Source organism: Trachypithecus francoisi, unplaced genomic scaffold (assembly GCF_009764315.1).
Source record: "Trachypithecus francoisi isolate TF-2019V2 unplaced genomic scaffold, Tfra_2.0 Lachesis_group5, whole genome shotgun sequence".
NCBI lineage: Eukaryota > Metazoa > Chordata > Mammalia > Primates > Cercopithecidae > Trachypithecus > Trachypithecus francoisi.
In genome coordinates, this window is record NW_022681470.1 from 11,149,755 (window position 1) to 11,172,282 (window position 22,528).

Below are 22,528 nucleotides of genomic sequence, written 5' to 3' on the forward strand. Positions count from 1 at the left end.
AAATACAGAAAATTAGCCAGGCATGGTGGTGGACACCTGTAGTCCCAGCTACTCGGGAGGCTGAGGCAGGAGAATGGCGTGAACCCGGGAGGCAGAACTAGGAGTGAGCCAAGATCATGCCAGTGCACTCCAGCCTAGGTGACAGAGCGAGACTCCATCATATAAATAAATAAATAAATAAGTGGATCTGGAAGGTGGGGAAAAGCCTTTAAAAATGCTGTGTAAATTGTAATCAACACACTACAGGAATTGTAACAAGAGAACACTCCAGACAACAAAATGAGAGCAGAGTTTCTCATGGGTTGGGGGCTTTGAGGGAGCCAGTAGGATCACTTGGCCTGTGTCTCACATTTATATCTTTGGAGATGCTGTCCCCAAACAAGTGTCTACATACATTGGATTTGAGTATGTGGATTAATAATGTGAATGTGCTATGTGCAAATATGTAAAACATACCAAACATTTTTGTAAACCATTTGGGAATTTTTAACATACCAGAAACCCTGCTATCAGAAGTGGGTTGAGGCCCCTGGTCGTCTCAGAAGTTCTGAGAAGGGAAATGTGTGATAAGGGGAATGTGTTGAAGACAAGAGTGTGAGCACAAAGGTAGAGATACGGGGACATACATTACAGCCGAGAACTTCGTCTTTGGAGCTGACAGCACATGCTAAGAGGTGGAATGACTGATAGGCCCACAGACAAAGGCTGGCACCAGGCCAACGACCTTCTATTTTAGGCAATAAGGAGTTTACAGCAGTGACAAAATAAGGTGAGGGAGTTAAAAAAGCAATTTCCAAATCATATCTATGCCTGAAGATAAATAATAAATATGACAGAACCATAAACATGAAAATTTCAGTCTGTGGGAAAAAGTCCCAAATATGTCCTTAAGATTATATTACAGTCACAGAAAGTTCTCTAAATAAGGTCTACTCTTCGAAAGAAAATATTCTATTTTGAATGCTTCCAATTTTGCTGCTTAAACAGCAAAGGGAAGCCTGGGTAAAAACTACATCACGTCAGGCTTGTGGTATGCAATATTCAGAAAGTAACAACAGTTTCAATTACTGAAACTGGGATGAATTATCCTTAAAGCAAAAACAGACATTGGCATAGGATGAAAGCCAAGTTGGCCTTAGGCTGAAATATGGAACCACTGTAGGATTTACAGGAAAATATGGTAGCATCAATCCACCAACAGCAGTATAGGGGCTTTGGCCACCAATCTCTGGGCACCCAGGTCTCACTTTGATCCTAGGATTAGTGATTTTCAAGCTCTAATAGGCACATGAATCTTCAGAGGACACCATATTTAAAAATGTAGATTGGAGGGCTGGGCACAGTGGCTCACACCTGTAATCCCAGCACTCTGGGAGGCCGAGGCGGGTGGATCACGAGGTCAGGAGTTCGAGACCATCCTGGCTAACACAGTGAAGCCCCGTCTCTACTAAAAATACAAAAAATTATCGGGTATGGTGGCGGGCGTCTATAGTCCCAGCTACTCAGGAGGCTGGGGCAGGAGAATGGTGTGAACCCGGGAGGCAGAGGTTGTGCTGCGGTGAGCCAAGATCGCACCACTGCACTCCAGACTGGATGACAGAGCAAGACTCCGTCTCAAAAAAAAGAAAAGAAAAAAAATGTAGATTGGAATGCAGAGTAGTCGGAAGGCTTGTCAATCAAGACTGCTGATCCAAGAGTAACAAGACATTACATGAAAGAAGCACAACATCTCAGAAATGGAAGGGACATGAAAAATCGCCTTTCAGGAGTTCTTCAGCTGGAGTACACACACTATACTTCGATACCTTTAGTTTCCTTTCTGATCCATTTATTTTATGCATTTTACCATTTTTATGATGAAATCAATAAGTTTTATCAGCCTGCAATGGAAGTCCATGGTACAAAAACTTCGTACCAAGAATCTCTGAATTGAACCCTTATCTGATGCAATTATTCCCTCATTTATTCATCTTTTATTAAACTTTCAGGTACTTCGGCCCTGGTGATGCAACATTCTGAATAAATTGTCATTTAGGGACAGGAAACACAAGTAAACAAGTCATATTACTCCTCAGGCATCAGTTTTTTCTTCTGAAAAAAATAAATAAATAAATGAGGGGCAGAGAAACAGTTGTTCTTTCCAAATGTAATATTTTATGGTTCCATTACCTGAGCCACAGAGGAAAGAAAGGCTCAAGGCAAATTAATCAAAAATGAATTGGTTCATATAATAAATCATTTGAAAATATTTATGATCACTCTTTTATCATTATTTTCACACAACTTGAGACAATTCAGCAATTTATTATGCAATCAATAATTACCTATATTTTGTATTAGACATTTAGAGGTGGGTAAGAAAGAAGTAGATTTTTTGAACTGCAGAATAGCTTTCTCTTAAGCATTTTCCATCACCCTTTAGATTAAGTATTCTGTTTTTCCTAATATATTTTCAATCAGTTGTTTGTTTGGCAATGTTTTCATAGATCTGAAAAACTTGGCCTGTTTCATTAAATAACCTGATCAGTAGAAAATCAGTTGGAAATCTACATTTCCAGAGCAAACAATCCAATCCTCAGACTGAAAACATTTGTACATACTGGAGTGATTTTTACACCTAACACACAGGAAAAAATTGTATTGTAAGCTTTATTTTGTTTAGTTTGAAATAAATTCAGTCAGTAATATCTACTTGGCCATGTTTTCTCTGTTTTAAATTGTATATTTCTCTTAAGGTGCTTTGCTAAGGCCTTCTTTAAAAGAAAGTAAGATTTTCAATGAGCAAAAAAATTTCTTTCCTTTTGGATATTTTTGAAAAGAAGATTAATATATCATTTCACATTAGAATATAAAACAGCAAAGTTGGCTGGGCGCGGTGGCTCAAGCCTGTAATCCCAGCACTTTGGGAGGCCGAGACGGGCGGATCACGAGGTCAGGAGATCGAGACCATCCTGGCTAATACGGTGAAACCCCGTCTCTACTAAAAACTACAAAAAACTAGCCGGGTGACGAGGCGGGCGCCTGTAGTCCCAGCTACTTGGGAGGCTGAGGCAGGAGAATGGCGTAAGCCCAGGAGGCGGGGCTTGCAGTGAGCTGAGATCCGGCCACTGCACTCCAGCCTGGGTGGCAGAGCCAGACTCCGTCTCAAAAAAAAAAAAAAAAAAAGAATATAAAACAGCAAAAATGAGAAAAGATATTATCTGGGTGAGGCGTTCACAATCATTTTTAGAGGCTGAGACCCTTTATACCTCAGAAATTGTGCCTCAATATTCAATGTATACAGCAGACAACGGTGGATCAATCCCAGGTGCCGTCCACAGCATCCTCTTCTGTCCACAAGGCATCTTCTCAGAGGACAGGGTGAAAACCAACCCTCTAAACCAGCTCTCATCAATTTAGCATTGTTAGAGTTGTAAGTTTTATGAGTGTACCCCGTGCACTATTAGTTTAATCTTAGCTTAACCATCACTGTTAGTGAAAGAAAAATCCCTCATCAGTCAATAGACACCGATGACTAAGGAGCTGTAAAATCAATGACTGGAAATGTTTATTTTTAGAAGGTAGTGTTAACTAATTTGTTATCAGACATTTTTAAACTTACTTATTTTTAACAACATCAGCACCTCCTCAGAAGATGAACCTTGCTTTCACCTGATAGATCTTTGTTTAATATCACCTATAATATTCCTTTCACTGTTTCTTTCCCAACTATCTCTTCTTCTAGTTAAACATCTGTTGTTTCTTTAAGCATTCTTTTTTTTTTTTTTTTGAGACGGAGTCTCAATCTGTCACCTAGGTTGGAGTGCAGTGGCATGAGGCACGGTGTCGGCCCATTGCAACCTCCACCTCACCAATTCAAGCAATTCTCCTGCCTCAGCCTCCTGAGTAGCTGGGATTACAGGTGTGCACCATTAAGCCCAACTAATTTTTTTTTTTTTTTTTGAGACGGAGTTTCACTCTTGTCGCCTAGGCTGGAGGGCAATGCTACAATCTCAGCTCACTGCAACCTCTGCCTCCTAGGTTCAAGCAATTATCCTGCCTCAGCCTCCTGAGTAGCTGGGATTACTGGCACCTGCCACTACGCCTGGCTAATTTTTGTATTTTTAGTAGAGACGGGCCTTCACTATGTTGGCCAGGCTGGTCCTGAACTCCTGAACTCAGGTGATCCACCCGCCTCAGCCTCCCAAAGTGCTGAGATTACAGGCATGAGCCATAGCACCTGGCCTAATTTTTTTTTTTTTTTTTTTTAGTAGAGACAGGGTCTTGCTGTTTAGGCTATGCTGGTCTTGAACTCCTGGCCTAAAGTAACCCGCCCGCCTTGGCCTCCCAAAGTGCTAGGATTACAGGCATGAGCTACCATGCCCGGCTTCTTTAACTATTCTTAAAAGGCACAAATCTCCCAAGTAAATAGTGACAGTAACTTACTAAACAATTTTTATGTGCCATTCACAAAACTACGAGCCTTGTTGGATTCCAGCCTTTAATCCCGTAACACCCCTATGAGTTAAGTTCTTTATTATTTCCCAGACTCCAGATGAAGGAACTGAGGGTTTCCAAAGGTTACATGATTAGCCCAGGTTCATACTCATCAGACTTTGTATTTATAAACAAATATATATATGTGTGTATACCTATATATACACACATATATATGTATACATACACACACACACACACACACACAGTCCATCTTTAGTTATTCAGGGTTTATTCTACAGATTATTTCAACTCCCTCTGCCTATCCCAAAGTCCTTTCAGTAACTCACTTCTTGATCTTTCAGTTTCTCTAGATCCTCTTCACTGAGTCCTCCAAATAAATCTTTGAATCCACACCATAGTACTTCATATACTCGCTACTAATCCACCACAGTGGGAATGTAAGATAGTAATTCACCATCTCTATACCCATAGGAATGTCCCTCAGCATCTCCAAGCTACACTGTAATGCGTATTTACTGTCTTACAATATCCTCATACAGCTCTGTATGTGCTTGATTTGTTTTCTCCACTAATTATTTGAGGATAGAAAGCATGAGTAATGTGTCCTTGGCCTCTCCTGTTGTTTCTGCCATATGCTGGGTCCATAGAGATGAGCAATAAAAGCAACGACTTCATTACCAAATGAAAGCAAAATTTTAACAACCTGGTTGGCTGCTCTCTTGTAAATCCATATAAAAGGTTACCAGGAAAGAGAACATAAATAATTGGCTATGTAGCACAGGCTGGGCAAGGTGTGGCTCATGCCTATAGTTCCAGCCACTTGGGAGGCTGACTGGGAAGAATAGGAGGTTGAGGCTTCAGTGAGCTATGATCGCCACAGTACTCCAGCCTGGGCCACAGGGCAAGACCCTGTCTCAAAAAATAAATAAAATAAAATAAAATAAAATAAAAATAAAATAAAATGTAGCTTGGAAATCACTCATAAATTTTAATTAATCATGAGGTGTATTTCCTTCCACAGGAGGTAAATCTCATGTATCATCGTTATTATTACTTTCACTTGTATAGTGCTTTTTAATTCTGCCCATATTTAAATCCATTATTTCATTGCTTCCTCACAATAACCTTGGCACTATGTATTATTATTAGCATCAACCTCATTTTTTACAGATGAGAAAGCCAGAGTTCAGATAATTAGATGACTTTCTCAGGTGGTTAGTTGTAGAAGAGATAGATAGATGATAGAATAGTCCTGGCCCTGTGAGGTCTGAATTTTTAGCTTTTCAGTTCATAATGATGTCATCCTGTCAAGTAAACTCTGATACATAGCGGAAGTACAAATTGTACAACAACAACAACAATAAGAAAAAATTCATAGTTATGTTGAAATCAAAATAGAATATGTGTATAATTTATATATTAAAAAGTATGCATGAATTATTTCTACTGCTATTGGTTTCTAGGTATAACTGCAATTCAAAATGCGTATCTGATCAAAATACATCACCTTAACATACATAGTACATGCATATAGCAAGGGCTTAATAAGTGCTTATTTTACAATCTGCACACCTGTATTGTCTTAGAAATTCACATGGTGACTATTTCTATCTACATTGGTTAAGGGACAAAAGTAGAGAAATGCTCCAGGCCTCCCTAATAGCTATGCAACATCAGACACTCCATTTAATTTAATAGTTTCTGTCATTTACACGAGACATTGTTATACCATTTTCTTGTCTTCATCATTACCTCTTCTACAAGGCAAGTGAAACAAAACAAAACCAATCTTCCTAGAAATGTTTCAAATCTGGAATCAAGTGTATTGGTAAACCAAAACTGACTTACAACGCCCCCAAACTTACCCTAGTTCATGTTTATAGAACAAGGGAGTATCAACTACTTACTTAATCCTAAACCAGTAACACATGAACTACATTTTGATCTATGGTCATGGTAAAACACTTTCCATAACCCAGTATCTGCTAAATTGCCACATGCCCTATTTCAGATTTTTGTTTCAATCATCACACACTGCCATGTCTGGGATTTTTCATGTGAATATTCATATAAAGTTTACAACGCCCCATTTTATATTTATGTAGTCACTTTTCAACCTTAAAATGAATATTTTGCTCTAGCATCCTTCACATCTTTATTTTAACTTACTTCATTTCAATTTACTGTAAACTTCTGTATTGGACTATTCTCTGGCAAAACTGCAACTTACTAAATAAGTTAAATTAAATACATATTGACCTCACCACAAAAGTTCAAAATGCATGTGATATGGTTTGGTTGTGTCCCCACCCAAATCTTACCAGTGGGAGGTAATTAAATAATGGAGGGCAAGTCTTTCCCATGTTCTCATGATAGTGAATAAGTCTCATGAGATCTAATGGTTTTAAAAAGAGGAGTTCCCCTACCTAAGCTCTCGTCTCTTGTCTGCTGCCACATGAGACGTGTCTTTCACCTTCCGCCATGACTGTAAGTCCAATAAACCTTTTCTTTTGTAAATTGCCCAGTCTTGGGTAGTCTTTATCATCAGCATGAAAACAGACTAATACAACATTTAATGATTAAACACAAACTTCTTTCTTCATTCTCCCATTTCCAGCCCCTACTCTTTGAAATAATGCAGTGTCAATGATAGACTTCAAACTGTGTCTTATTTTGTCTATTTCTCCTTTCTTAACAAGGCAAGTGTTCCTCACATAATAATTTGCTTTCATAAATATCAAAAGAGGTCATCACAACCTCATTAATATAGCCTTTTCATCAGGTGCAAAATAAAGATCATGGAATTTTTAATTCCTGATTGGACTGCATTTACATTCTATTAATAAAGTAATTTATTAAAAGGTACTATCAATATCATGAACATGCATATCAAGGTCACGAGGGAAGCCTGCTTGAACAAACCCGATATTCCACTCACTATTTCCACTCACATCACATCCTTCTTCTATTTAGGAAGCTATTTATAAGTAATCTAACAGAGACAGAGGAATGGTTATAAGCAATTGTCGTAGACAATTTACAATATAAACCTCAAAGAGATCATTTTATTGACTTGTCATTTAGCATATCACCAGATACATGATCCTACTTTCCACACTTACCAAGTACCTTTCAGAGGACACGCTAACTAAGATGAGGTCATCTCCAACTCGTACTTTTTCTCCTTCTGATCGCTGCTTAGAGGCAGGGTGTATGGTCCACCAACAAGCCTCCCCTGCAGAGATAAGGATACGTGAAACACAAAAAAAGTTCCTTTTAGTTAAAATCTATTTTCTTTGCCAATGATTCCAAACACACAACTTCCAGAAATCTGGAATTAATGCAAATTAATCTCTTACACCAGGAAACGAGAAAGAATTAAGCCTTAGCTTAGGATAAAATAAGATTCTTTTCATAGAAACTGGGTGTGACACTTACGGAAGGCTGATGCCTTTTTCTTCCACGAAGAATTGCTTTAAATGGATATTTATCTATACTCATGTAAGACCAAATTCACCACTCACACTGATCTGATTTCATTCTTTACACATGCACATGTCATTATATCGTTCAATTGCTTTCTATAAAATCATCTCGTTTTTTGACAATTTTCATAAGGACTTGGGGTTTTGTGATGTGATGATTGTGTTGTAGCAATTTTTTGAAAATTTTCTCAGTAGTTATTTTTCGATGCTGACTCAAAAAAAAGGAGGCAAAGTATCGTCATCTAAAGATTGTACTATCCTGTCCCTTTTTTACTTTATTATTTTAAAATGTGGTGTTTTCACTTTTTTTCTGTTTTTTTTGAGATGGTGTCTTGCTTTGTCGCCCAGGCTGGAGTGCAGTGGCACATCAGCTCACGGCAACCTCCATGTCCCAGGTTCAAGCGATTCTCCTGCCTCAGCCTCCTGAGTAGCTGGGATTACAGGCACCCCCCACCACGCCTGGCTAATTTTTGTATTTTTAGTAGAGGCGGGGGTTTCACCATGTTGGTTAGGCTGGTCTTGAACTCCAGACCTTGTGATCCTCCCGCCTCGGCCTCCCAAAGTGCTGGGATTACAGGCGTGAGCCACCGCGCCCGGCCGTGGTGCTTTCTATTAATCTAAAGGTAACATATAAGAGAATCCTTCTGTAGAAGAATGAATTATAAAAGATCTTGGTTTACATCAACCAAACAATTTCTTCTAGGACAAGTCAAGCATACATCTCATGAGCCACATGTCTCTTCTTCACTCTTTCTTTCCAATACCTAACCTATAAGCGTCAGCATGCCATTCTCATTCTGTTCATAATACCTCTGAAACCCTAAATGCGACTTCTATCCCAAAATGAGAGTAGTGTTTTCACGAAATCTGTCATGATTTATCATTCTTTGCCTTCACTCAACTTTATGGTTTTTCCATAAATCTTTTTTTTTCTTGACTAATTCCTCAAGGCCAGAATGTAAGTTCCTATTAGTTGGAGTTGTTATGTTTGTTCGCTGAGGTTTCTCCAGCTCCTGCTAGCCTATTATAAGCACTCACTACAAATTCATTTTGCATGAATGAATAAATGAATTACCAAATAATATTTTGTAAGTATTCCCACAGTCAATATATAATCTGTGTTTTTTCTTACATAAACCATAGTCTAACTTGCTTTTCTTATACAAACCATAAACTAACCTGAATGTCACCTGGCATAATTCTTTATCTTCATTCATCCAATTCACATTTTTACAGTTGCAGGTAGTTTTTCATTCACTCAAACATTTATAGAGTACCCACTATCGGCTAATCATTGCTTTAGTGGCTGGGATACATCAATAAACAAGGAAGAAAAAATTATCTGCCTTGTGAGTTTAATTCTGATGAAGGCAGGCAGACAACAAATGATAAATACCATAAATAATTGAGGAATTCAGAAGAAGTAGGAAGCTATGGGATAAAAAGAGAGTAGCGTAAGGAAATCAGGACGCAGGGAGAAACACTGACTTGTTTTGTTTTGACTGTTACATAATCTTCTCAATGTATGAAAACAAGTTCTAGACTGTATCTTTTACTTCTTATGAAGAGGGAACTGACAACTTTCTCATTTAACTGTGTGCTGAAATACACTAATTAGAATAACTCAAAAACTAGCAAAAATACAGGGGAATGATAGAGTCTGTACAAAACAAAATCAGAATAATATATTTATGTGTCTTTCTGGTGCTGGGGGTTCTTGGAATTTCTTGTACAAGACGATGTGTTGGTCTATTAAAACGTGTATGAGGCTCATAAACATAGCTTTATTTTTACCTTCTCATTGTTTGTAAAAAAAAATTTAGTGAATATGGGGAAATACTTTAAAGAGGGGGAGTGGAGTGAGAGGATAGTTTGATCTCACTCTTCAGAGGAACAACTTAATAAAAGTTGAACTATTTCCTTCCATTCTTTTTTCTACTTGGTCTTTATTTTAATTACACAGGGATGCATGCTCATTGTAAAAGACAAAACAGTCCAATTTTATAGGGGTATATAAAGTCAATGCAAAATCCTCAGAGTATTGAGGAGAACATCAAATTTGTGTTCTCCTATTTTGATTCGCCAAAAAGAAAAATGTTAATATATACACTTTTGTTTCACAAATCTGAAAATGCACGTCTGTTTGGACAGGTATGTAGAAGAATGCCCTGCAGGCAGAGAAATGAAGGAGACTTTCGTTTTTGACCTTTTTATTTGAATGTTGGCATCAAGTATATTTTCAGACTTAAAAACATTTTTAAGATGACAGAGATATGTAGAATTACTTCACAAACTAATTAGTGCACATTAATATGGTTAACATCCAGTAAATCATGTAGTAAATATTAATTTTCTATCCAAACCTACAAGGAGAATAAGGTTTGAAGCCTAGTTTGAACATCCAACTAATGATGTGGGAATAACCAAGAGGAATGATACACACTTCCCCCTTCTAGGCAAAACTTTCATTAGATCATTTTTTCCTGACCCCATTCATAAGAACATTCATCCCATGTATTGTATTTTCCAGCCTCTTCCAATCCAATTCCATCAGGGCTCTCTCTGAACCCAACTTCCCGCAGCACAAGGTGCTCACCTGTGGTGTCCTCTTGCAAGCCGACATCAAAAGCCAGCTTATCAGTTGAAGACCGGGAGGTGGACAGGCAGCACAGATACTGCAAAATACAAAATCAGTAGTTGTAAGTAGAGGCTTTGTTTCTGTTGTTTTTGAGACAAGGTTGCTCTGTTACACAGGCTGGGAGTGTAGTGGTGTGATCACAGCTCACTGCGGCCTCAACCTCCTGGGCTCAAGCAATCATCCCACCTCAGCCTCCTGAGTAGCTGGGACTACAGGGACATGCCACCATGCCCAGCTAATTATTTTCTTTTTTCGTAGAGATGGGGTTTCACCATGTTGCCCAGGCTGGTCTCGAACTCCTAGACTCAAGTGATCCTCCTACCTCAGGTTCCCAAGTAGCTGGGACCACAGGTGTGCACCACCACATCCAGTTAATTTTTTTTTTTTTCATAGAGATGAGATCCCCCTATGTTGCCAAGGTGATCTCAAACTCCTAAACTCAAGCAATCTCCCACCTCCACCTCCCAAAGTGCTGGGATTATAGGCATGAGCCACAGCGACTGGCTATCATTAAGGTTTACGGTTGTACCAGCAGAGTCTTATTTTGACCTGTAATTTGGCATCCATCTATCCCTGCTGTTCTTAGTGTTTTCCTGAAAATCTCGATGCTTCTGCACAAAGCCGAGATTTTTAAATGTCTGTGAGGCAGAACAGCATGCATTAGGGGCAATATCCTAAAGGAATTGTAGTCTTTTTTCCCTTACAAAAGACTAAGGGAATGTTCTCTGTCAGTACAGGAAGACAAGCAACTGGGGATGTATTTGTACATCTCTCACTTCATGTGATATTCATGATCATCTGCAAAAGTACAATGTAATCTGACAGTTAGAAATCTTTCTCCCAAACAAATTTGAAGACTATTCTCTTTTATCTTCTAGCTTTGTTTTCACTTAAAAATGTTTAACTCTTTGAAATCCACCTAGAATTTATTTTGGTGCACAGCATGTCACTGCACTAAAATGAAGTTTATTGTGTGTCTCCATACCTGTGCATTTTCCACAGGAGTAATCACTCTTGAACACCGTCATCTCCTTATTCTTCCCACCCTCAGGTGTTCCTAACTGTATATTCTTGGACATCAAGTTTAGGATCATTTTTCAAGCCTACTGCTCCCCAACCTCCATGCCACAACGTGTTGTAAGAATACAGACACAAAGATGAATGTGATGTAAGAACAGAGACACAAAGATGAATGTGTTGTAAGAACAGAAACACAAAGATGAATGTGGTAGGATCTCAAAGTACACTACCATCACCAAGCAAGTGCACTGCCAGCAAGCCCCCTTTCGAATCACTGGAAAATTAATGCAAAGGCTAGAAATTTCTTATGATGGTATAGGGCCTATCCAGCCAAGTGTGTGTCTGTGAGTGTGAGAAGGCAGATGGACCCATCAGTGGCGGATATGCTGGTATGTTAGGTGGAATTCAGGGTCATGGGGATGTGAAATGCAGACTCTGATTCTGACTCTTAACTAAAAAGCAATGGCTCCCAAGGTTATAGTCAAGAGGCTTCAAGGGTCTCTAAACTTGTTTTTAGCCACAGCAGAAGTGTCAGTCTGACCTCAAGACAGGCAACCCATGATAATCCCCTACGTTTATAGACTTTAAATATAAACTGTGCTTAACATCTGCCTTTATTTTTTAAAAAGTTAACAACTTTGCAATAATCAGACTTCTTAGACAAAAATAAAGTGATTCCTATTAAAGTCTTTTGTAGTTTTTGCAAAAACAGTACAGTATTAGGCACTGTAACGATTAACATATGCTTTCTCCTTAGTGTTTTCAGTAACTCTGAGGTAGATACAATGATTATCCCACTAAGTGTTCATTAAAGAGAGCAAGAACTTGGTCTTATTCACTACTATATCCAGGACCTAAAACAGTACCTAGCACATAGTAGGTGCCAAATAATATTTATTTAATGAATGTATAAAAATTTCAGATGTAATTATAGGCTTAATTATGCAAAATATCCCAGGCTGGCCAGCATGTAGCAAACTGAATCCAAATCTAACAACCAAGTTCAGGCTCTTAACCCAACTATTATGTACAGAGAGTAGTCATCTTAAAAGAAACCCTCACATTTATTATTTCATGCAGTTCATGTGTTTTGATTGCTGTAGAATGTGGAATTCTTTCTATAAAATTTTAATATGTGATTGCTCTATACAAATTGTTTTTACATATTTTTCTTACATCCAACCACTTTCTGAAACTGTTTTATGTTATTTTATATCTTGACATGTCAGCCAAAATTTCCAGAACAATGTTAGTCAGCAATGGTAGATAAAACACATTCTTATTTTTATTTTAGTTAATTTGATTTTAAAAATGGCTTCAGCATTTCACAATTACAATGTTCACTATTGATCTGACACTAATAATCTTCATCTCTGAGGAAATAATCAATGTTTAGTTTTATTAAGAATGAGCATCGAGTTTTGTCAACAACCTTTTCCAGCACTTGCTAACATGATCACAAGTTTTCTTATCTGACCTATTTATGTGATATAACACATTAAAAGAAATTATATTATTAAATCATCATTAAAATCACGTCCATGTATTTCCCATACTTCTCATCCTATACTTTTGAATTTCATTAAATAGACACTTAAAGTTATCACATAAATATCCATGATTGAGATCAAAAATTTGTGTGTGCTTGTTGAATATTGGTATTGATACTTAGTCTTCTGCTTTAGAACAATTTACATAATATGGGAATTACCTACTTTTTAAAAGGAATGATCAAGTATATTATTATAGATATTGTATAATATTCTAGATATTGAACTATCATGTAGCCACTAAAATTATATTGACAATTTAAACAACATGGAAAATGCTTATGTTACAAGAAAAGGGAAAAAAAAGTCACGCCGGGCACAGTGGCTCATGCCTGTAATCCCAGGACTTTGGGAGGCCAAGGCGAGAGGATCGTTTCAGCCTGGGAGTTCAAGACCAGTTTAGGCAAGATGGTGAGACTCCCATCTCTACAAGAAATTTAAAAATTAGCCAGGTGTGGCAGCAGGCGCCTGTAGTCCTAGCTACTCAGGAGACTCAAGCAAGAAAATCCTTTGAACCCAGGAGTTCAAGGCTACAGTTAGCCATGATCACACCACTGCACCTCAGCCTGCGTGACAGCAAGACCCTATCTCAAAAAACAAAAGGATATAAATTTGGTAATGTAGTAAGATCTCAATTATGTTAAAAAAAAAAAAAACCCTTAAGGACAGAAGAGATTAAAACTTTTTTTAAAAGCCTCCAACAGTTTTTTCCTATTAGTGTCATCAGAATTTTTCTTCTGCAACTTTCAAATCATATAGACTATGTATTGCTTTTATAATTTAATAAAGCTCTTATAAGAATGGAATGAGGTCAGGCGTGGTGGCTCACGCCTGTAATTCCAGCACTCTGGGAGGCCGACATGGGCAGATCACGAGGTCAGGAGATTGAGACCACCCTGGCTAACACGGTGAAACCCTGTCTCTACTAAAAAAAATACAAAAAAAATTAGCTGGGCGTTGTGGTGGGCACCTGTAGTCCCAGCTACTCGGGAGGCTGAGGCAGGAGAATGGCGTGAACCCCGGAGGCGGAGCTTGCAGTGACGTGAGATCACGCCACTGCACTCCAGCCTGGGTGACAGAGCGAGACTCCATCTCAAAAAAAAAGAATGGAATGAAATTTTTGCATATTTTTTTACATATTTTATGTACAGTTGACCCTTGAACAACACAGGTTTGACATGCCCAGGCCCACTTACTAAGATGTTCTTCCCCGCTCTACCATTCCTGAGACAGCAAAACCAATTCCTCCTCTTCCTCCTCCTTAGCCTATTTGACACGAAGACAATGAGAATGAAAGTCTTTATGATGATCCATATCCAGTTAATGTATAGAAAATCTATTTTTCTTTTGATATACTTGTTTCTTTTCTCTAGCTTACTTTATTACAATACAGCATATAATACATGTACAAAATATGTGTTGGCTGGTATCAGTAAGGCTTCTGGTCAACAGTAGGATATTAATAGTTATCTTTTGAGGGAGTTAAAAGTTATATGTGATTTTCTACTGTGCAGGAGATTGGCACCCTAACTCCTGTGTTGTTCAAGGGTCAGCTGTATATGTAATATCTAAGAATACATTAAAGTATTTATAAAATATATTTTAAAAACATTTACATATCTACATATACACACATATATTTGTGCATATATACATGAGGCAGAGAATGAGAAAACTGTGCCCAAGAGAAGCCTCATGAATAACTGGGTGAAAGGAGGAGCAGATGTGGAAAAAGAGAAACCTGGTGAAGAAGAAAAAGAAGTTGGTGAGTACAATTCACACTGGAGCTCACAGTTAGATTTTCTTAAATCTGACCTTTCAATAAAGATACTTCATTTCTCTAATAAATGAACTCTTTAAAACAAAATCTGAAAAGAAATATCTCTTGTTTGACTCTTACACCTCTTTCCTCCTAAAACTACTCTATCAAAAGTAAGATACTAAACATGGTAATCATATAATGATAGAACTGAAAGACCTTAAAAGTCATCTGAGCTGACTTTCATCTTTTACATGAGAAACTAACAAGGGTACAAAGATATTAAAGAACACATACATCCAAGCTCATTGATACCATTGCAGAAATGATGCTACCAGCATTTTCTGACCGTGTACCCCCAATGGATCAGCATGACCACAGGGAGATGAAATAAAACGCGTACTCACCATGCCACTGTAGGAATGGCGCAGCAATATGGCATGTCCATAGAGGAGTGTTCGATGACCACCACCTTGAGCAGTCTTTAGAGAGAAGAGAAAAAAGGAGAACAAGAGAGAAAAACACAAAAGGGTAACTTAACCCGCAAGTCGATAAAATACTCTCTTGTTCTTAAAGGAACGTTAGTAGGAAAGAATGCATTAAGAACTCTTGCAGACAAGCAAAGTGCTGTTGAAATAATGTGTACATTGGAATAAAGTTCATGTAACCTCTATTATGGGGTTAGCATTTTATCTAGTTCTTGAATAATAAATGTGGTATCAGTAAATAATTATCATAATTTATAGTTATTTATTCATAATGTACTTAATTATAATCTGTTTCACATTATATTACGGTTTCCATTGGGTGGGAACCATGGTACCTTCGTCACCATTGTATTCCAGGTGCCTACCTGCACACCAGACATACAAGAAGCACTAAATAAATGTTGATTCAGGTCAGGCGCAGTGGCTCACGCCTGTAATCCCAGCACTTTGGGAGGCCGAGGCAGGTGGATCACCTGAGGTCAGGAGTTCGAGACCAAGCCGGCCAACATGGCAAAACCGTGTCTCTATTAAAAATACAAAAATTAGCCAGGCATGGTGGCGCATGCCTGTAATCTCAGCTACTCGGGAGGCTGAGGCAGGATAATTGCTTGAACCCGGGAGGCGGAGGTTGCAGTGAGCTGAGATTTCACCACTGCACTCCAGCCTGGGCAACAGAGCAAGACTCCATCTCAATAAATAAATAAATAAACGTTGATTCAATGAATGAGTCTCCCTAAAACACAAAAATGATGATAACGCCTCCAGTCTTAGAAACTTCTCATTCCTCCCAACTGCTTACAGGAAAGAGTCCAATCAATCCCTTTCCATGAAACAGAAGAGTGCTTCTTAAATTGGAGAGCTTGTAAAAACACAGATTCCTGGCCCTTACCACTGGGATTTTGATTCAGTAGGTCTGGGGTAGATACAGAGATGTTCCATTTCAATAATTTTCCAGGTGATGCTGATGCTGTTGGTCCAGAGACCACTTTGAGAAGTACAGAGAGACTTTGTCTCACTCATCTCTAGTCTCATCTTCAATCACCCTGTGTCCAAACATACTCACTTTCCCTTCCCTGAGTATGCCATACTGCTTTCATGCTGCCCTATCTCGAAATACAACTTTCCCTCTCCCTCTAGTCTTCTCTGTCTTATAAAGCCTTTTTAATAAGAAAGCCTCCAATAGTTTTTTCCTCTTAGTGTAACTGAAGGATTTTTCTTCTGTAACTTCCAAACTGTATAGAATAAATATGTATTGATTTGATAATTTAATAAAGTTTTTATAAGAATGGAATGAAACTTTTACATATTTTATGTACATGTGACTCTTGAACGACATAGGTTTGAACTGCACAGCCCATTTATACTCAGATTTTTTCCCCCTCTACTTTTTAAAACTCAGATTAAAGACTACCTCCTCTATGAAGCCTCATCCAGTTTCCTTAAAGCTAGTCACTCTCCCCATCCTCCTGCAGCCCTAGGTATACACCTGTACATTGACCTTACACTCTACCCAAGAACCCTCCTTCCCTTGATCAGACTGAAAACTCCTCAAGGACAATGACACTGTCCTGATTATCATTTCACCTCCAGCTTTGAGTGTGAGGTCAGGCCATGGTAAGTCCTCAGCAGAGGTGTCAAATGAAAAGCTGGATATGGGGAGGCCTACTACTGGCTGAGTAAGGAGTATGTATACAGGGGTCATGGTATATAATCATAAGGTGTGTAAGAAGGAGGAAGCAATCATGGAATTTCAGTGTTGGGTTGCACAGGAAAACTTCACAGGAATCATAAAATCAGATCAGGGAAAGACCATGGAAAGTATAGAATATTATGATGAGAAATCTGTACTTCTTTTTGCAGGAAAAGGAGGTCTTTAAAAATTTTCAGAATAAGAGTGATGATACTGACCTGTGCCTTAAGAAGTAGAGAAAGATGCTTCAATATCCAATATTATTATAACCTTTTTACTAAACATATATCACATTCTTGTTGTTCCATATAATTTCTTAAAATAACTTTATGTTTTGCTTGGAAAAACTCAGAACTATTCTAAAAACAGATATTAAAAGCTATTAAAATAAGAAAAACTGCTGGAAAAAAAAACACTTTTTCTCGGGGTCCAGACGCAGTGGCTCACGCCTGTAATCCCAGCACTTTCGGAGGCCAAGACAGGTGGATCACATGAGGTCAGGAGTTCAAGACCAGCCTGGTCAACATGGTGAAACTAAAATACAAAAGTACAAAAATTAGCTGGGCGTGGTGGCGGGCACCTGCAATCCCAGCTACTCTCAGGAGGCTGAGACAGGAGAATGGCTTGAACCTGGGAGGCAGAGGTTGCAGTGAGCTGAGGTCGCAACACTGCACTCCAGCCTGGGTGACAGAGCAAGATTCTGTCTCAAAAACACAAACAAACAAACAAAAAAAAAACAACAAAAAAACACTTTTTTCACATAACTGAGAAGAAAAGGGAAAAATCTACTTTGAAAAACTATACTCCCTCAGAGAATGAGGCTTTCTTTAGACAGCTCTTAATTTTTCTATAATGCATTTGATTTATTGTGGCCAAGAACAATTTTATTAACTTTGTCTGGTTTCAATTACTTTGAGAGAAGCTCACATTTTCATACCAGATTGAAGTTCCAAAGCTGTAAAATCCACAAGAACTTTAATAACACTTGACAGCCACGCTAGTCAAAACAAAATTTTTTTAAAAGTGAAGGACAAGGCCTTGAAGTTAACCAGAAAGTGCTCCTTTACCATAAAGCTTTGCCTACACACTTCATTTATATATATATATATATTTATATATATGTATGTATTTATATATATTATATATGTATTTATATATATATTTATATATATATAGTGTGTGTGTGTGTGACTGAAGAGGTTTACAGGTTTCATTTATATATATATTATTTACATGTATATATATATATAGTGTGTGTGTGTGTGTATGTGTGTGACTAAAGAGGTTTACATACACATTAAAATTACTGGTTCTATATTTTGTTCTTTCTGGTTTGCTTTTTTGGTTTTTGGGCTCCGTGTTTTTTAAATACAGCCGACTGTATTTAAAAAAAGCATGAGGCAAAGTGCCTCATACTTGTAATCCCAACTACCTAGGAGGCTGAGGAAGGAAGACCACTGGCGCCCAGGAGTTCCAGGTTGCAGTGAGCTATCCACTGTACTCCAGCCTGGGTGACAGAGCAAGACCCTGTCTCTTAAAAAATAAAATAGTGAATCACACAATGGGGTCACTGAAGGATTATAACAATCAATGAGAATCCTGGCCTCAGTTAAAATAAAGGTGCCTGAAAAGGCCAGTTGGACATTGTCAAGACATCCGTTTGACACGGACTGGCTTACTTGGGATGGTGTCTTCATGGAAAGTCTCCACAGGGAACAAATCAGGCTTAGGACACTCCTAATGCACCACTGTTTAGCACCAACCAGCAGAAATAGGCTCCCACCACAAGAAAGCATCCATCTGGTTCTAAGAAGTTAATGCCTTTTCCGTACGAAACCCAAAGCAAAGCATGATTGAAAGGTGAACGCGAGATAAAATTCAGCATGTTTTTCTGTTTAAGTGACTTAAATTACTGTAATTACATACATATGCCCTCCCCTTAATCCAATTCTAACCTTTCCAGATCATCAATTGCAAGTGTGAAAATAACGATTGGCCTTCTGGCCTCGAAGTTAAAAGAACTGGGGGCCTAATTAAATGATTTTAGGCAAACCACCTGCTTTTAACTAATTCTACATCATCTTTCTATTTGCACTGCTTTTTATACGCATTTGTTCTCACAAAAGACCTTAAGATGTCTGTTCCAGGCAACCATTTAATTCACCCTTCCCAAGGGGAAGTCTATACAGTATGGTACAGTCAAATTAAGAATGAGATGATAAAATGAATACAGCAAATGCAGATTTAGCATGAAAAACTAAAGTTTCTCAAACCCATAATCATAAGTTAGTTATTAGTATTTGCAAAGTGAGGAAATATTCCTATTTTGCTGTTTTTAATATTTTTCCAATCCAAACTCTTGTTTCATGATATGTCTAATTTAGGGATTAATGTCCTCTCTTCAAAATGTGATCATAATATTTTCTACTGAAAAATAAGAGCTAGAGTTATTGGAAATTCTGGAAGATGTTCCATGTCCTGGTTGATAGATGTCTTCGAAGAAATGCTCCGTTCTGTCATCCCATCCAAAATGCCAAATTCTTACTGGTAGTGAACAGGTCCAGTTTAGGGTATCCCGCAATGCACCTGGTTCAGTTTTATTAAACATGATGGATTTAACCACAAAATTCAACAGACTGACAAGAACATGCATCCCTTGCTTCAAAGCAACCTTTTCTGGGATTTTGATTTAATATTTCTTACAGTCTATTTCTTTCAAAACTATCAATTATTTGAAGGCTTTCTTAACTGAATACCAATTTTTCTACCTACCCATTGTTTCTTGGCTTTTAAGATTAAAAAAATTAAACCCCATAAATGTTATAGGAGAAATGTAGTGAGCATATGAAAATGAAACAAAAATTTTCTATTATATATCCTAAAATAACCATAGCCTACTCTTCTTCCTGTCTGTCCCTTACATATTCCTTCGATGACACGTCCACATGCTTTACTCTTTTCTTTTTGTCTACTTTTACAATATTTTCACTTTTCCAATTCAGTTGAGAAATGAAAAGGGGTTGGCTGAATTATTTTCACTTCTCCTGGAGTAAGTAGAAGTAGTTTCTTGGTGCCTCCCTTGATTTCCCAGTGGAAGAATTTCCCATTGAATTCATACAAAAGTGCATAAATGCAAAGTCAACATAATCCCTAGAGTGAACATTCTAAATGGAGAGTTATCAAAATTGTTTTAATGAGAGAAATTCTTAATGTTAGCTAATTAAACATGTTACAATATGACCCAAAAATGTCAAATTTTGGTTTGACATTTTTGTTTGTTGAGCTGTTAAATCTAAACATGTGATTTATCTAAATCTAAAAGCTCCAAAGTTTAATATTTAAACGTTTGAAAGTATGTGAAGAAAAGTTACATGGATTCAAAAGTAAAACAAATGTGTGTAACCATACATAAAACATACAAAGTATTCTAATATATAATAATATATATATCTGTTACATATATAATACAGCTATACTAATATGCAGATATATACATATATAATCCATATATAGTAATATATCTGCTATATATACATAGCAGATACATTACGATGGCTTACCTTCATCATGAATTTCTGTAGGGGCATAAGGAAAAGAGAGGAAACATTAAATAGACATGATCTCAAAGATTTCCTTAAAAATATCTCTTACTTATAAAGGCTCCATTATCCTAAATGGAGCTATTTAAACAATAAACATAAAAAAACACATTCACCGTGTTATCGCAACAAAACTTAGTATCAACTACATGCTAGAGAAAAGCTGTAGCGAGCAAAATTCTTTTAAAAAGTTTTTACATTAGTTTCTTCCTTTTTCTGTGAAAGCATGCTGCTCTACTTTAATGAGTGATTCCATTTACAACCTATTTAAGCACCAAAAACGATATCATCTTTAAAATTGATCATCTGAAAATGCTTTTTAAAAACCAACTTTCATCTTTTTCATAAAATTGCAGTGATAAAAGCAAACAGCAACCCAACTCATTTGAATAAAAACAGTAGATTAAAACAGGTAAGGGAGATCGTAAACTAATACGCTGCAATGAGCGGCTCTCATTTCATGCAAAGTAACAGAAAGCAATTTCTTAGACACTGAATATTATGAAAGGTGAATTTCAAAGAAAAATCACAAAAGCATTTCTATTTCTCTTAAAATGACACAGTCTCCTTTCATAAATTATATAATAGCTCTTTTTTTCTTCTACAAAACGTAATGTGTATTATGTGTGTGCATGCAAATCTACAAATAACTTCATTTTTCTTTAGACCTCTAAAGTTTCTTTGACTTCTTATTCCTAGGATAGCTACACAGATGAAAGAGTAGGAAAAAGAAAACAATGATATATTTCCAAACGTAGGGCTGAATTTAGTTGTCAGGTTGATGTCTAAGTCCTACAGAGTAAAGATATCATAGTTGTAAGAAAAATAGCAAGGAAAAGTTTTCCAGTATAGATATTTGTAAATATTACAATTTTTTGTAACTTATTTGCTAACTTACTGTAAGCACAAAACTACATTCTCCATACCCAAAGAGGCTGCTTTCTTCAATATTTATCTTTATGTGTTTCTTGTAAGTAAGGGATGACTATATGGGCAATGATAGTCATGGATTCCAACCAGCTTTGTGTCTTAGATTTTTTTGGATGATTAATTTGCACAGAAACACAAAGGTGGAAATTTTAGTTCTTTAGGCTAAAACTGCAGGTGTCAGTAACTCAGTGTCCTAGGTTTAGATTAATCCAGAATTGACAGGTCAGATGGAGCTCCAAATACAAGCAAAACCTGAGGGTACATGCTACATTAACATGGAAGCCAGGGAGAGAAACTGCTATTGCTACATTTTAACACATAGATGGCCCTGGGTGTCAAATGGATGACAAAAAGAAGCAGAATCATCTTTTGTCCATAAGCATAAGCTAAGGCACTTTCCAAGCAAATGCAAATGATTATGAGTAGAAAAAACAAATCAAATGGCAGTACTTTACTCTGAAAATTGCTAACAAGTACTGGATATCAAGAGAATGCATATTTAATCTGTTCTTGGTGCAAAGAAGGAAACAATAATTCAGGTGATGTAGAAAAGCTCCTCTATCACAAGGATGCCTTTCAGTTCAACTTGGATTTTTTAAAACTGGTATTTCAGTTTCATGAACTAAAAACTGATTTTTAAAAACTCACACTTCTAAAAACCTACCTTAGAACTTTAAAAAGAAACTGTTACTGAAATGTCTCCTCAAAAATTATATAATGATTTAGTGACACAGCACCAAACATTTGGGGGCTTGCCATTAAAAAGGATTATCAAATGCAACAATTTCAGAATAGCCTCAGAAGTCATTCTAGCATGAAATTTCCATTAAGGAGGCAAAATGCCCTACTCTGCACACAAAATACGTATCAAATTTAAGCCTTTTTGCCATCTTGTCCTCTCCATATATCAAGATGCTAGGATTGTCCAT

The 22,528-nt window shown here is 37.3% G+C and overlaps 1 protein-coding gene across 8 annotated transcripts in view; it reads right to left on the reverse strand.

Moving 5' to 3' along the window:
- The window catches only part of RYR2 (ryanodine receptor 2), an 805,689-nt gene that overhangs the window by 445,124 nt on the left and 338,037 nt on the right, over nt 1-22,528 (reverse strand). For all 8 annotated transcript variants that reach the window (XM_033200167.1, XM_033200166.1, XM_033200162.1 and 5 more), the window contains exons 5-8: nt 20,631-20,645; nt 15,300-15,374; nt 10,522-10,600; nt 7,563-7,675 (exon numbers count right to left, since the gene is read on the reverse strand). In XM_033200167.1, the coding sequence (XP_033056058.1) occupies nt 7,563-7,675; nt 10,522-10,600; nt 15,300-15,374; nt 20,631-20,645 (282 nt within the window). The remainder of the gene's footprint in view (nt 1-7,562; nt 7,676-10,521; nt 10,601-15,299; nt 15,375-20,630; nt 20,646-22,528) is intronic.